At 34.1% G+C, this 17,271-nt stretch overlaps 2 protein-coding genes across 2 annotated transcripts; one reads left to right on the top strand and one right to left on the bottom strand.

The window, feature by feature from the left end:
* Nucleotides 1-586: 586 nt before the first annotated feature.
* On the top strand, nucleotides 587-6,568 carry LOC139894218 (uncharacterized). The gene is made up of 6 exons (XM_071877433.1): nucleotides 587-792; nucleotides 947-982; nucleotides 1,638-2,559; nucleotides 2,967-3,167; nucleotides 4,027-4,222; nucleotides 6,177-6,568. Exons 3-6 carry the CDS (start codon nucleotides 1,675-1,677, stop codon nucleotides 6,359-6,361), a joined length of 1,467 nt encoding a protein of 488 aa, XP_071733534.1. The 5' UTR covers nucleotides 587-792; nucleotides 947-982; nucleotides 1,638-1,674; the 3' UTR covers nucleotides 6,362-6,568.
* Nucleotides 6,569-9,171: 2,603 nt separating this feature from the next.
* On the bottom strand, nucleotides 9,172-16,686 carry LOC139894216 (suppressor of mec-8 and unc-52 protein homolog 2). Its single transcript, XM_071877432.1, has 11 exons — nucleotides 16,464-16,686; nucleotides 15,910-16,050; nucleotides 15,757-15,806; nucleotides 14,631-14,745; nucleotides 14,490-14,538; nucleotides 14,295-14,384; nucleotides 14,121-14,189; nucleotides 13,904-14,027; nucleotides 10,397-10,764; nucleotides 9,878-10,297; nucleotides 9,172-9,603 (listed from the first exon to the last, which is right to left on the bottom strand). The coding sequence occupies exons 1-11, from the start codon at nucleotides 16,514-16,516 to the stop codon at nucleotides 9,319-9,321; spliced, it is 1,764 nt and encodes a 587-aa protein (XP_071733533.1). The 5' UTR covers nucleotides 16,517-16,686; the 3' UTR covers nucleotides 9,172-9,318.
* Between the last annotated feature and the right edge of the window lie 585 nt (nucleotides 16,687-17,271).

Genomic DNA, 17,271 nt, shown 5'->3' with positions numbered 1-17,271 from the left:
TGTTGCTGCTTGTCTGATTTGTTCATACTTTTCCCGTAGTCGAGTCTATTCGAGTGGGCTCGATGTCGTTGCCGACGTGTGTTGACTTTGTTGACCTCGAAAAATTGATGTATATTTGAGTGGTTCTCTCGGGGTCCTTTTTTCTGCTCGAACGGGAATTTGATCTTATTCGACGGGCTTGTATTTCTCTTTTGAGTTGATACAGGGTTTTTCGAGTACGAGAGGTTGCTTTGGTTTGCAGGCCTCGGGTTAGGTGCTGCTGGAGTACCCGGCGTTCATTTTTGATGTGCGGCTTCTGAGTAATGGCGATTGTGGAGTTAAATACGAGATCGGTTTTATGTATGTTTTAGATTTTAGTTAGGTGGTTTGTACGAATGTATTGTCAATTACAATTTCAATGTACTCGCTCTCTTCCAATGATATCGTCCAATGTTTGTAAGACGATCAAAGCAAGACGTTTCAATTATTATCGTTTGTGTATGTACCACCTGATTTTTATGATCTTTTATATATATATATATATATATATATATATATATATATATATATATATATATATATATATATATTCGCCGAAAAAAAAAATTATTGAAAAATTAATCGGAGGGATGGAGGGAGGATACCACTAACCTGAGTCCCTGACGCAACCGCCTATCTATACGCTAGCGCAATTTTGTTGAGATTCTGTATGTATTGTGGACGTATTACTCTATCATCTATTCCCTTTTCCATATAGCACTATCCCTGAGGCGACCGCCGATCACTACGCTACCGTTTCTTATTTTGATTAGGGTATTGTTTTTATTATATTATTTATTTATTATTTATTATATTTATTATAATTATTATAATTATTGTAATTATAATTAAATTAATTATGATTATAATTATCTTGAATGTATTGATTGATTGATATTGATTAGGGTATTGTTTTTATTATTTACAGCAATCAGGTAACATCCTTTATTCATCAGGACATCAGGTACAATTTCACACAAGCTTTAGACATGTTTCATCACATAACTTTTCTTTGTATCAAGGGGTATAATAATTTTACAGTAGGCTTTATCTTTGTATGTAATTCTTTTCACATTTAAGGAAGGCCTTTAAATATGTTTGTTAAGTTATATTTTGATGTTTATCTTCAAAACGATTTTGATAAGCAGTCCTTGAAGGTTTCAATTATCATCTAAGTTTTCAAAACAATTACTATGTATGTGAATTAGAATATATACATTACAGGAAATAGATTCAGTTATTATTTTAAGTAGACATGTCAAACCGCTTCTTGAGTGGTAAAATGCTATAATAATTAATAATACAGTAATATGTATACAAATCGACACTACCTATGTTTTGTAAAATATTTTTGGATTCTTTCAGTTCAATTAAATTTTACAACTATTATGGTCACATATAAGTTATTTTGAATGTGTAACTAACTACTCCAAGAAGAACAATAATCTGGATTAGTTGTTTTGAAGATAACTACAACGATTTTTGTAAGTATTTATTACTTAAAAGTGCATTACGGTGTTGTATACAAATAGCCTTCTAGTAAACGCACCCTTCGTTTTTAGGTTATCTGTGTATGTATTATTATTATTAACCTAGTTGATCTTGTATCTGGGATGCAGCTTGCACTATTTCTTGTTAGATGCATGACTTGTTATTATGACTTCATACGAACAAAAATTTACCCGTTCTTCACTTCCGGCTGTCGACATGGAGAAGAACAATTACTTTATTGATGACTATACTGATTCTGTGTGGGATGTTCCAGATGACCAAGCTACGTTTCATCAGGCTAAAAGATCCATCAAACTTGACCATCCGTACAAAGGTTCTGATGAGTTTGATGATTTTGTTGATGGTGATTGTGACTCTGGTGATGACCATTACAACAGCAGCTCTGTTCAGCAAGATATTCCCGAGGTAAATTTGAAAAATGTTTTGAGCGGGATAATTACAATTGTCATGCGGGGTCGTAACAAAGATGTAATTGAAGACACTGTATCAGAAGCTGCTACTGGTTCAGACGTTGCATTTATGGGGTCAGCAAAAAACGGAGATACTTACTTGCACCCATCTGTGTACAACATTCCCAGTGCCCCGCCACTTGTTGAACGAACAACAAGTGGGATGATGATTAACTATAACACATACAAACAAGTGTTGGAAGCTGAGCCGCCAGAGTGGCTTAGGGACAGCTCTACTTCGGTTTGTATGCAGTGTAATGCTCCTTTCACTGCCCTCACTCGTGGTAGACATCATTGCCGATTCTGTGGAAGAATATTTTGTAGGGCCTGCTCAAAAGGAAGATGCTTGTTACCTGTTAAGTTTAGAGAAAGGAATCCACAGAGGGTGTGCGATACCTGCTATGATATGCTTGACCCATTACAAGGTGTTTTGATCAACACCGTCAGCAATGCTGTACAGGTCGCCAAGCATGATGTCATGGATTGGACTTGCACAAGAGGATGGTTAAATCTTCCAGTTGGCTTGTCTATGGAACATGAAATTTATAAAGCTTCTAATACGCTCAGAAATTACTCTCAGGTACTTCATTTATTAATAGTAGATAGATATAGATTAGAACCCTCTCCTAGTCCCAAATCGTTTGTAGTAAAAACTCATTCTAAACCCTAAATTTAAACCCTAAACCTTAATTTCTAAACCCTAAACACTTTTTTTTAATCAAAACGCTTTTTTTTGTTATCATACATCTGGTGTATGAACAGCTGTTAACATACATCATATGTATGTTAACAAGCCAGTTAATAAATAAAAAATATTTTCTGAATCTACACAATGAGAATTGATACCAGAATTTTTTTTTTTTTTTTAAATCTAAGCTATAGAACTAAAGATATAAAAATCACAAAATCACTTAGCTCCTTATCCCCAAGACCCCCCTCAGCTCCTTTTGTGTTTTGATTGCCAACACTATATTATGATTTGGCCAGGTTGCCAGGTTAAATCCTGAAAGGTCTATACCTGCTGCAGTTATAAAAGGAGCTAAAGGTCTTGCTATTTTAACCGTTGCTAAAGTTGGGATGCTATTTACATATAAGCTTGGTACTGGTTTGGTCATGGCTCGAAGGGCAGATGGTTCATGGTCTGCACCTTCTGCTATAATTTCAGCTGGTCTAGGATGGGGCCCTCAGGTATAACTACCAAGTAACATTGGTATTTTTATTTTCTTTGTTTGACATTTTGTTGCCTATCCAGATGATGTGTTCTTGCAGTATGATTTTTTAGGACGTAAGAGGTTTCTATAAAGAATGAAATCTCCACACCAATTGTGTGGGTTATGTATTCATATATATAGGAGAGTTACAGAGATTTACAGAATATATATAAATAAGGAATAGATACAGAACATAACTAGCATATAATATATATATACTGAATATAAAAGATCTTCACATATTTTGGACTTGTCCTTTAAAATACGTGACCATGGTCATGATCACGTGATGACGTCCTGCCTGTCTTCTAATATTCTAACCCCCCCCCCTTCTCAAGCGAAGAGGTGGCGAGCCAACACGAGCTTGGTTCGAAACGATTCAAAACAACGGACTAAATATATACAGATCTTGGAAGATCTTCAACTATTCTCCAAGTAGACGTGATCATGGTCATGATCACGTGATTACGCCTGCCTGTCTTCGTATACTCTAACAGTTTCAAACCTGCTAAGAGTTTTAGATACATTTGATATATTGAATGACGTTTTATTGTTTTGGTAGCTGTTAATTGACCAGATTTAGCTTTAATGTACCTCTGGTTTGGTTTGAATAATGAGATTATTAGTGGTTAAGATATACGTAACATTAAACCCCTTGCTCCCATCTTGTATGATAATCAATATATACTAGTATTAATCTACTATAACTGTTGAATCCTCAATAACATGAAATAAACATATTTATATTATATCTTATACTGGTGCCTGCTTAGATCAGGCAGGCTTTTCTGGTGAAACACTGAAACAGCCTATTATTATATTTTTCGTTTTGGTAGGTGGGAGGTGAGTTGATGGACTTCATAATTGTGCTTCACGACTATAAAGCTGTGAAAACATTCTGTAGTCGCATGCATTTTTCTCTTGGAGCTGGTTGCAGTGCTGCGGCAGGACCTATTGGGAGAGTTCTGGAAGCTGATCTTAGAGCTGGTGCTGGAGGCTCTGGCATGTGTTACACATACAGTTGTAGCAAAGGTATTTTAATAAATCCTTGTGCCCTTGTTATCAATAATTTAAATTGTGTAACCATATGAGGAGGATTTAGCAACTGAAGAGAGAGACATCATCATGAAGTTGTAAATAAGTGTTGTAAATGATATGAAGTTTAGCTAATTTTAAGGTACTCTTCCTTTCAAGGGCTGGTAATTAACCTCCGAGTCGATGGATATCCATCCAATCTACTAAGAGTGGATATGGATGATTTGATGAATGGATGAATATTGGATCGGATATAGATGACATTTGTAATCCATGTCTCCATGGATATACCCGATCCCTAAATGCTTAAATATGTACATAGATAATATATAAATAGAAATATATAATCTCTAGAATTGATCTCAACACATCTGAACACTTTGAAGTATCTACATTTAGCGTTACATTGTTCCAACAACATGCCTCACACCTTCTTCTTTTTTAATAAGAGCTGTGGGTCATTCTGATTCAAGTGACGAAACCGTTTATGCCACAGGTAAGTGACATCCTCGGTTTCTGTTTTTAGACACTCGACTTGTACCCTGAACAAGCAGTAGAAACATCCTTATTTGATGTCATATGTGAAGTCATTATCAGCCTACATTGTTCGTGAGAGATTTTGCTACTTCCTCCCTTCCTCCCTCCCTTTCTTATTATTATTATTAGTAGTGAGCTCTTTCTCTTGCAGCTGACCAAATTTGTAGTGAGTGATGGTACCAAACACTTGTTGGTTGGTTGGTTGGTTACTGATGGTACTGATGGTGTGTATGGGTTCTTCCTCCAAACACAAACTTGACAATGCCTAGCTTTCTCTTGCACCTGCATATTCTCACCATTCCCTGTTTGACTGACAGAATGTTTAAATTGGTCATCGAAGCTGCCTACTTATAAGACAATACTTATATTTCCTGTTATATGGTTTGAACACCCCGAGTCTAAAAAAGAAAATCCCTTTTTTTTGTTTTTCTTCCTTAACCACTGTAGCCATAAATAAAAACTCTTCCTTTTCATCAAGTTGGGTGTAGTTAACATGATTATTCCAAGTAATACATTTATTTTGGTAATTATGTCCTAGTTTGTTTGTGGCACATTTGTAATATTTAATTGCACCTCGATAATTTCTTCTATCGGGAGATCAGAGATCTGCTACTTCTTTCATTACTTGTCACCTTGAGAACATCCATACCAACTTTCATTCTTTGCTCGTGAACCAGAAGGCTGCTGCTCTGTAATTTGTCCAAAGTGAGTGTGTGTAGATTGTTTGATTCTTCAATCGAACACACCACTTCATTGAACTTGGGCGTCATTTATTTTGATATCTCTCCTAGTGAATTGGTTTTCTTGAATAACCTCATCACGTGCCTTCATCTTGTTAACAATAGTAAGTTGTCTTGCGACTACTACTGTTTTCTGTTGTCTGATTTTTACTGCCCCTCACATTATTTTGAATCAGTTACAACGTCTCTCTCTCTCTCTCTCTCTCTCTCTCTCTCTCTCTCTCTCTCTCTCTCTCTCTCTCTCTCTCTCTCTCTCTCTCTCCAGTTTGATCTTACTCACAGAGGCCCATTTGATGAGGCTCTTATACCAACTGATGCAATTTGACATTCATACACTGATAGGGTTTTAATCAGATGATTTTATTCATGGAACTAAGCTCCTTAAAAAGAGAGACCTTTAAAGGAATGGAAAATGGTAAAACTTAGAAAAATATGCATAACACTGATCATCTCATAAGGATCGGGTTATTCAAATAGCAAAATCCCGTGGCCCCAAACAAACTCAAACCTTCATGTTGAAGGGTTTATGTTTATCTTATCGATTCAAGTTTTAACACTCGGGTGGTCTTAAGAGTTGTAATAGTTTTTCGTTGTATCTCTACTATTCATCTACTTTTACTAATGTGTGTATTTTAGACATCTCATGTTGCTAGAATTCATTTGTGGTGGTGCAGGTGCATTTATTGGAGTGTCACTGGAAGGGAACGTTGTTGCAACAAGAACGGACGCTAATCTTCACTTCTATGGTGATCCATATCTCACAACTGCTGACATACTTCTTGGGACGGTCGACAGACCTAAGGCCGCTCAACCTTTGTATGCTGCTCTCGAAGACTTCAACTCTAAACTTCATTGTTAGCTTTCATGTTGAATTAATCAAGCTACAAATGTTCTATATGTTGATATTACATCTGTACAAAGTACTTCTTGAATTCCAAACATACTTGAAAATACATGTTATAACTTGTAATTTATTATTTGTGGTCATGGCTCTCAAATGTATTCAGCGACATTTGAGATCTACAGAATCTAGGAGAGTAAAATAAAAAAAATAGTTTCTAATTCAGTTCAAGGCGCAAGCATTGATTTTGTTTGGTGTTGCACCTGTTAAAAAGCACATCCATTGAAGTGATCTTGACCGTTGTTCCGTTGGGCAAAAAACATAGTATTCTGAAAAATCTTTTTATTCGGTCAAATTGACGGGTGGTTGCTTGAATATATTTAACATGCAGTACCGATGGAGCAGAGCAATTTTTTTTTTCGAAAAAAAAACGAATACTCATATAAAAACGAGGTCGTTTTCAAAAGAAAAACACCTTTAACAAGGAATACAAAAAAGACGGGGAAACGGGTAAACTCACACCTAGAAAGCAACTATCTAAACGAAACTATTTATAAACGATCCTTCCTAACAACCTGAAAAACCATAGAGAAACAAACCAAAGAAAACCGATTTCAACACGAACTATTCAAAAAAACCCGACCACTCAACCACGAGGACCCGCCCTTTACAAATTACCGTTAACCGTCTCTTTCATAGAACTCTTCCCATACCGATTCTCTATCTTGTACGATAACACATTGGCGGAACCGTCACCCGGTGCGTTGTCGCTGGTCAAACGTGTCATCATAACATCGAAAGCCGCAAAAGCCTCTCTGGACATATTACTTCGCCCAATTGCCGATGAACCGTCTTCTTTACCATCTTGAGAACCCATAAACAGTGGTGTAGCCACTTGTGCACAGGTCACCAGTGAATGGGCTCTTGTAAGTAAATTATGTTGGGTTTTTAAATACGTGTATCATGTAATTACTATTGTGCTACAAGTAGACACTTAACTAATTCACAAAGCATTGGTTTAATTCTTTAGCAATGGGGCACAATAAAAAAAAATATAAAAAAATAGGTGGCTGTTTATTTGAATTTTTTGCTTTCTAAAAACGGTGCAACAATTTTATATGGACTCATTTACCATCTCAACTTTTGAGATAAAATTTTATAGCGGTGAGTTGGCCACTATATTTTTCTGTTAATTCCAATTACAATTCTAATGTATATATACAATTGTATATTTATTATAATCTACCTTAACTCAAAGTAATTATTGATATATAGTTTCCCTCGAGCTAATTGTTTATTTATTTTTCAATCATCATATAAAACCATCTATTGTCTTAATGTATATTAAATTTAGGTTTTATGCTTTATTTTAAAGTATTATTTTAAACTTGTAAATCTAGAATAATTTATTAAATGATAATTTTTTTAACCGGTTATCTTCTTGGCATTTTTCAAAAAGAAGCACTTATTAGCATTACAAATGAAATAATTATGGATCGTTTCATACGAAAGAAGGATTGTAAAATACATTTGTGTTAATGTATATGTTTCTATTGATAATAACTTGTTAATTAAATCTGCGTGAGTCAATATTTCAGTATAATAGTGTGCCACCAGTGATTTAAAATTCTAGCTTCGCCACTGTAAACAAGTTTTGAATTGCGTCCACGTATTTAAGCTATCAACATTATCTTTAAGCTTATAAGTACGCATCATTCAACTTCTTTCTAGACCTCGGATTAACTTCACCACAAATACAACACATACTTGAAACTCAATTAATACGTAGATAGAATAAATGTTAAAAATATAAAGGTGGCGTACAAATTTGCGAAGGGTCTTTGGGAGTACCTCCGCTAGTTTTAATGTATTCGCTTATTACAAACATTCAATCATATGTCAAGATTTAACCTTGGATTAGTATAACTTGGTCACATGCATCAATTTCATATTGTTTCACTCACTCTAATATGTTAAAACATGTATTAATGAACGCAATTGTGACTCGGGCACTTCATAAAACTAAAAAAGTAAAACGTATTTGTAAAACCAAAAAAGTAACGCGTAAACGTCAAACGTAATAAAATACTAAAGGTAAAAAGAATTTTAAAAATATTATCAAGGAAATATGAGCCAACCGGGTCAGACCCACCCGGTTCTCACATAACCCATTCAACCAAACTGCTGACCCATTTCGACCCATGACTTGTTTCGACCAGAACCCATTTTAACCCGCGACCGAACCCAACCCAACCCATTTGTTAGGTATAATTCATAAACAAGCTAGATAATGATGATGTCATTATTAGGCTAATTCCTTTATTAAGAAAAAATTAAAAAGAAAAAATCTAAGCATGGTGGGTGATACCATTAATTTAAACAATTTTGAATTAAAATTAAATCTTATAATTAATTATTATTATTAAATCTTAGTAATAATTATTTTGGTTATTAAAATTAAATAATTTTGATTATTTTAATTAATTATTTTGAATTGAGTACGAGAAGTTATAAAAGCTATGCAGAAGAAAACCAATTTTAAATTTATATTTTAATTTACATTTTCAAAATAAAATGACAACCAATATTATCTCTTATGATTGGATGTGAATTGTTTAATATGTATTTTAGGGGTGTGATGAAATGTTCAGACGAGTTTTTTAGTCGAACTCCGTGGTTCCACGGGTCATTAAACAATAAACTAAATAACTTTAGCATTTACTTTCACTTAATACCTAAAACATATCATTAAACTGTTTCATTTAAACAAATCCGTGATTCCACGGGTCATTTCACTAGTGAAAGTGAAATGCTAAATCATAAATAGCAGTACCAAATATAATTCTAGTTTCCTCTCCAAAACAATTACAAACAGGAAGTAGATGGCAAGTAAAAACCATACACAATCAGTTTGAATGCCTCTAGATACACCAATAAAAAACAGTGTGTGCATAGTACACAAGGAAGGGGGAGGCTCACATCTTGAGCTTCTTTCCAGCAGGGTGAGGAGATTCATCATCGCCACTGTCATCATTTACTGCTTCACCACCTTTTTGCATTTTCTTTTTGGCAAGTATCTTATTAATCTTGTGCAACTCGTTAGTAATCTTCTGATCTTTATTCTGCTTTCTCGTCTTGCGACCATCTTGCATCTTCACACCAAACTGAAATGCAGCTTTCGGCATTGCTTCTTTCTGCTCATTGTATGTTGCCCACTCCTCTTCAGTCTCAAAATCCCACCTATGAAGCCGTCCCTTTGCCTGTGGAAGAGGTGGTTGGTTACATCATCATGCATATCAGTTGTTACCCCGGTGGTTTCCCAAACAAGTTATCATTCCATGACATTATTATTGTACTTTCTTTTAACTTAATTTTTATTTTTTTTTATTTTTTTTTATTATTTTTTTATTTTTTACTACTTTATATCCAGGAAAGAAATTGGTCGAACCATAAAAGTAACAATTTTTACCATCATGACATTCTTCTTCAAGTATAGTGGAATAGTAGAAAAGAAAGAAAGAAAGAGACACTTACTCGTCCACCCATATCCATTTTTGATAAATCATCTTCATCATCATCACTACCAACAACCTCACGGTTGTATTCTTGATATCCTGGATAGCATTCTGAATAACTCTCGGATACAAAGTTTGGATCTTTCTCCCGAGCGTCTTTCTCCCGTAGTTGCTGAAGCCTCACATCATCCCGCTTGAACACCGAACCCAGTCCCCGATCTTTCTCTTCTTGGGTCATCATTAAGTGTGCGTCTGCTTCTGCTTCTGCTTCCATGTTGGAGCCTGATTGCATCACCATCTCATAAGTTAGAGTGTCATGCTGGAAGTGTTGGTATTGTTCAGGATGATGATAAGCCAGTTGCTGCTCTCCTCCTGAATATTGACATTCCTGCCACTCACCGCCTTGATAACCAGCACCAGCCAGGTCATCGTATCCATTCTGAACAATCAATCAATCAATCAATCAATCAATCAATCAAGGGTTGGGCTACTAAACTTGCATGCACAGTTTTAATCAGATAGGGGAAAGAAAACTCACAGTTTGCTGCCAGTCAACATCAGATGGCTGCTGAGAGGGTGGAACAGGGCCATATGCAGGTTCATCAAAATAACAAGTTTTCTCCTTGTTAATAATCTGAGAGGGGGATTCTTCCATGTCATCATCCGAAACAGGGCTCTGGATCATATCTTTGCTAGGGATGGCATAGTCAGTTCCTTCTCCTACGAAAATATCATCCTGCTCGTTGCGAGAAACTGCTGGCCCCACCAATTTCTCTTTCACATCAACATCATTTCTTTTCGGAGGTGGTGGTGGTGGTGGTGGTGGCAGAAATTCTTTCTCCGTATGACTTTTCACGTCATCAGGTTTTAATATATCATAATCAACACTAACAGCTGGGAGTTTTCCTGTGTAATTAAAGAAAAATAGATGGATGAATATATATAGCATATAGTATATATATGCATAGAGAAGATTTGAGTCCCATTCAATATATCAGCATTGAGTAAAATAAAACGCTAGGAAAATGAAGTAAAAAAAAAACAACTTAAGGTGGGTGCCAAATATAAAATCCAAGAGAATATATGTCACAATATCAACCACATACACTATCATGTCTTGTTGAATGGAGTATAATATGGAGATGTACCAACCACCTTCTCAATAAGAAAAAACAAATGTGTTTTATATAAGCATGCAAGCTAATCACAATATTATAATAACAGCACAATGGTACGGAATTGATATTTACCCAAGAGCTCAAGAAAATAGCACTCGAGCTTACCTACAGATGATAAAACATGAAAAATAGAATGAACAAGAGACACCTACTTGGTTACTTTGATATTGATAACAGTATTAAAATTAAATCATAGACTTGACATGCAGTTATGGTACTCTCTTTAAATGAATGACTTGCTAACTTTGAAAGAAATGGCTACAGAAGGTTAGAAAAAGTCTGGGGTGAGACCAAGGTTTTATTTCCCAAATTATAGAATCGACTTGTACAGATATTAAACATAAAATAGCCGATATCTTAACAATGAACATATAGTATGCAGCTCAAAATAGAGAAGACGTGCTTCATAAAAGGGTTGAAGAAATTAGTAACATACAAAGCTAGTGATCAGTTTACCTATTTACAGTATATTCAATGATAGATGATGAAGAGTATATTTAAATTACAGGGTTAAATAGGGTGGAAAATAGTATAGAGGTATAGCATGTGATCACTAGTTTATAACTGTAGTCAAAAGATAACTTTCAAGTAACAAATCTTAAAATATTCTCAGAGTGTATGCACATAGCACAAAGATGCTTTACAAGCAGAGAATATTCAAATTTTAAAAGTAGTATTGTAAAGTGATATAACACACCATGGTTGTAACAGTCGTACAACTAGGCCGACTAGTTCCCCATGTAGTCCGTCCTGATTAGGCGAAGTCGATCGAAATTTGCCAGTAAACGGGTCAAAAACTCAGTAAAAAGTCGGATTTATTCGATCAAATTCGGCCAAAAAACAGTCAAAAATGGTCCATGTCCGAATACTCCCTGAATTGACCGACTAATCCCTAAAATATCCCGACTGAGTAGTCCCCGACTACCTACTTTATAAACTTGTACCACACACCTTTGCTCGCTGTTCTTTTTCCAGGTAGGAGTTTGATTATATATATATATATATATATATATATATATATATATATATATATATATATATATATATATATATATATATAGAGAGAGAGAGAGAGAGAGAGTGAGGATCCATGGAGAACTTGGGTAGGGAGAGAACCTAGAGAACTCACATATTAATGTACATGCAACTACCATATGCACCTATTCTTTGAAAAGAAAAAAAAATCAAAAAAAAAAATAAAAAATTCCAGGAAATTTTTTTTTTTTCCCTGGAAAAAAAATTTTCCGAAATTATTTTTAATTCCACGTCAGCATGCCACGTCATCAGGCTGACTGCCACATCGGCCAGACTGACTGCCATGTCAGCACAGACAGACACATGGCTCGGTCTGTGCTGACGTGGCATGCTGACGTGGAAAATTCAACTTTTTTAAAAAAAATCGTAATTTTTTTTTTTGAATTTTTTTCAAAATATAGCCCGATTTAGAGTTTAGGGCTTGGGGTTTAGGGTTTTGGGTTTAGTCCCTAAACCCAAAACCCTAAGCCCTAAACTCTAAACCGTTCGTGTTAAAAACTCAATCTAAACCCTAAACCCTAATTTCTAACCCCTAAACCCTAATTTCTAAACCCTAATTTATGTTTAGGAATGAATTGATGCGATAGGACGAAAATACCCTTACTAATATGAGTGAAATAAGTGAAATAACATGGTGCTAAGAAAGGCTCGGCATGGAAGTGAAATGAGTTAAATAACATGGTGCTATGGGTTCTCTCCTATGTCAAGTTCTCTCATGATCCTTTCACTATATATATATATATATATATATATATATATATATATATATATATATATATATATATATATATATATATATATATATACATATAGTCAAAAGTTGTTCAAACAAGAACTACAAAAAGGGCGAGAACTGCGAGAACTTTTAATTTACAAAGATTTTCACATCTGAGTAGATTTAATCACCCATAAATGTTGATATATATATATATATATATATATATATATATATATATATATATATATATATATATATATATATATAGTGGTAGGATCAAGAGGGAAGTAACCAATCGGGGGGAAGCGGGGGGAAGCAAAAACTTTTTTTTTTCGTTTTTTGAAAAAACTTTGTTCACGAACATTATAGATGAGATGAAAATATGAACATTTAGTAGAGACACTTTGTGATAAATGTTTTTATTTTGGCGGGAAAACGCTCGAAGAAGTAATATATAACAATTATCGTGTTTTTCGAGCGTATGTTGAGGTTTTAGCTATTGGGGTTTAGATATTAGGGTTTAGAGGGTTTAGATATTAGGGTTTAGAAATTTAGGGTTTAGGGTTTAGATTTAGGGTTTAGGGTTTAGATTTAGATTGAGTTTTTAACATGAACGGTTTAGAGTTTAGGGTTTAGGGTTTAGGGTTTGGTGTTTTGGGTTTATGCCTAAACCCTAAACTCTAAATCGGGCTAAATTTTACTTCACAAAACATGAAGAAAAAAAACGTTCATATTCTTCACGAACAATATTATCTTCAATGTTATTTTTGTCGATCGTTTTCCCGCCTAAATAATAACATTCATCCTCTCTTCTAAATGTTCATATTTTCGTGTGATCTTGATGCCGGAAAAAAAAAAATTTCCAAAAAAAATGAAATTTTTTTTTTTTTTTTGCTTCCCCCCGCTTCCCCCGATTGGTTACTTCCCCATTGATCCTGCCCCTATATATATATACACACACACACACCCCGCACCCCAATTTGACCCATTCTCCAAACCCAACCCAACAGGCCCATTTTTCACTGCTAAATAATGTTTGGGAAAGATGCAAAACTAAATAGATGTTTAGATAGGTAGAAACATGAAATTAGGCAGAAGTGATGAAAATATATACCTTTACCATCCTTGTCTTTCTTCTTCTTCTTGAGAATCTTTCCAGATGATCCAAGGCGAAGGTAAGACATAATTTTACCAATTCGCTCTAGTACAGAGCCATCAACACTGACAGTAACCATTTCCTACAAATACATACATACATACATACAATAATCATAGTTGAAAAAGAAAGAATATAAAAGTACAAATTGAACTATAATAAAGAAGTAAGGAACCTCTAGCTCTGGGCAGTCAGCTTTGCTTCTGTAGACAGTGGTCGGAATATCATGACTAAACCCACTCTCCTGTCATGCATAAACACCATCCACAGCAGAGCTTATTATTTCAAGTCAGGATTTAAAACCAGAAAGGAAAACTAAAATATTAATTAATTATATTTATAAAACTACCATGTCAAAAATGAAAGCCATTCGTCCAGGAAGGAACATATCATTAGGCTTGACAGCAGTGTGAGGCTTCACTATCCACTGATACACAGCCTGCAGCAGAAATCAAGTTGTACTATGTGAGCAAAGCGCGCATATTTCAAGGCATACACAAGGACAGACAGAAAAAGTGATGCATAGTCCAGAGCCTGAACTTACCTTTGCATTTCCAGTGCGAAATGATACGGGATGGTCGTCCTTGGATCCTCTGTATAAATCAAAAAATAAAGTGGTTACATGGACATGCAAAATGATGTAAAGGCTACCTGCCTGGTCAAATACAACTGAACATGGGCTTACCTAGACTTGCCATCACTAGCATCTTCAATTTCTGGTTTTTTGTCTATTTCACTTCTCACTTTGTGCAGCAAAGCATAATCCAATCCCTTAACCAAATGTGTATGTTCAACATCGCCTACCTCATTTATAGCAATCTCATAAGGTTAAATAAATAGATAGAAGAAAATGATGAACAGTTAAAACAAAGCCTTCACTATTCTCATTATTCTGGAACCAATTATGTTATCTACCCTACACATAGTTCCTTCTGATCTTGTAACAATGATGGAGCAACACAAATTTCTCTAGGAAAAAAAGGAGACTAAAAATAATAGCTGCGAAGACTTTGAAATAGAAAGCTGTTGGATACTAGTTGTGAGAAAGATTTAAGAAGTGCAAGCGCTGGTAGACAGACATGCAGCAGGTTGCACAGCCTGACGGTCTTACACTTGGGAGGTGAAAATAATAGTGTAATAGTCCTTATAAGGGTGATATAATACAAGGATTGGAAAAAGGTAATGAAATAAAGAATTTGTGACAAACATCCAAGTTACAGACTTACAGTAGAATAACCATTTGCCTAATTTGAAGAAAAAAGAAAAAAAAAAAGTAAAAGAGTATTATAATGAAAAAAAAATGATGAACATCCAAACAGGGAAAAGAGCTAATACTTAACGCTATAAAAAGGAAATGGATATAAAACCTCTTGGGAATGAAACTACATACCACGTCAAACTTTATCAAATACCTATAATCATTATTAAATATTGAATATTTCCGTTAAAATAAAATGCTTCTCAATTTTGCAATGAAGTTTGATTCATACTTGTGAATTACCATGTTTCAATATCTGTGTAAAACATATCTATATGCATTCATGTTCATATCTGAAATAAATTAAGATAAATTGAAAGCATATCAAGTATGTAAGAAAGCACATTCATAAGCACTTAAAAGCAGGCAGAAAGAATCCCCGCAGAAGCAAGTAGCAAAAAAACAAAAATGTAACTGCATCATTATTACTATTACTATTACTACTACTACTTCCGATACCATGTTCATAGTCAAACGTGGTTCACTTGAAACCTTGTTCTGAAATTTCTACCCTGGTTATGAATAGTAGCAGTAAGTATATGATAAGAAATACCTCCAAGATACTTGCTCTTCTCAATGGATATCCTATGGGCTTCAGCTGATCTGCCACAGGAGAAACAAATAAATTACAATTTGAGATGCTATAACACAATAATAATAATAATATTATAATATAATAATTAAATTAATTAATTGGTGGACTTACAAGAGATCAACATTTCCAGGAGGGGCAACTGCATGAAAAGATCCCAATTCAGAAGGTTCATAATCAGGATTCTGGTCCTCTCTTCGCTCCTTAGCTCTATCTCGATATTTTGGTAGTTCTGGTTCTTCAACCTTTTCCTCTCTACATATATTTGAATAATAATTAACAAGACCACAAAGTATCGTTAATTATTCTTAAATCACTATTATTAATGTACTCAAATATAGAAGAGCAACAACAGTCGGTAGAAAACAACAGCAACGTGCAAATACTTGATTTTTGCAGTTATAGTAAACTGCAAGATATGGGGATGGATTATCGTTCTCTTTCATATTTCATGATTTACCCTTCATCAACGTTATGGAAAAACTAATTATAATTAAATTATATTATATATTATATTATTATTGTTAAGGCCAACAAAAACCTAATTGGTCAACAAACAAACATAGTTGAATTCGATTCATAATATAATAACTTCGTAAATATAAATAATCAACTAACACCTAATTCAATGAATTTCGATACAGAATTAGATTGAATTGAATACGTACTTGCGGCGAACTACTTTGTCTTTGTTGTTGTTCCTCACCTTCGACGACCCCATTGAACTAATCACAGTTTCGGATTTAGAAAATTAAAACTAGGGTACTCAATATCCGATTAAAAACATTTATTAATCGCTTTGATATGGATTTGGTTTATCGAATATGGTTTAGGTTTATTTTTCAGAAAAAAAAATCTCTCTTTTCTCTTTATTATAAGTAGTGAAATCATGACCGTGATTTCACGAGTTTCTTACATGTTTTAGGGGCAAGCGAATCTAAATTTTAAAGTAATTTATTTTAATGACCCGTTTGACTAAGAAACATATCGTTGTTTTTACAAATATATAGAGACATTTATTTTCGCACACATATGTAACGTAATTAATTTCGTAAAAAGAATTTATATTGGAATATTAATAATATAATAATTATAATTATAATTATTATATTAAAAGTAAATAATAATAATAAAGTTCGCTTAAAGTTGAGTATTTATATTTTTGATAATAATAATAATTATTAGTAATAATAAATGTCTTTTAAATTTTTTTAGAAAATTAAAATTACAATTTGGGAGATATTAGTATTTTCTTTTATAAAAAATTTCGTATTATTTTTTTAATTAAATTAGATAGATAATATCTGTGCTCCTTACAAAAATTGTAAATTGTAAACTAATCTATTACATAATATAAAGCATAAGGACACCGCCACGTGTCCTTCTGCTAATTATCCTCGAAATTATTAATCCACATGTTAATTACTGATTAGTGGAAATAATTAGCCCAAATAATACTGAGAGCAAGACACGTGT

This window comes from Rutidosis leptorrhynchoides, chromosome 2, assembly GCF_046630445.1.
Source record: "Rutidosis leptorrhynchoides isolate AG116_Rl617_1_P2 chromosome 2, CSIRO_AGI_Rlap_v1, whole genome shotgun sequence".
Classification (NCBI taxonomy): domain Eukaryota; kingdom Viridiplantae; phylum Streptophyta; class Magnoliopsida; order Asterales; family Asteraceae; genus Rutidosis; species Rutidosis leptorrhynchoides.
This window is presented reverse-complemented; position numbering and strand designations above follow the sequence as displayed.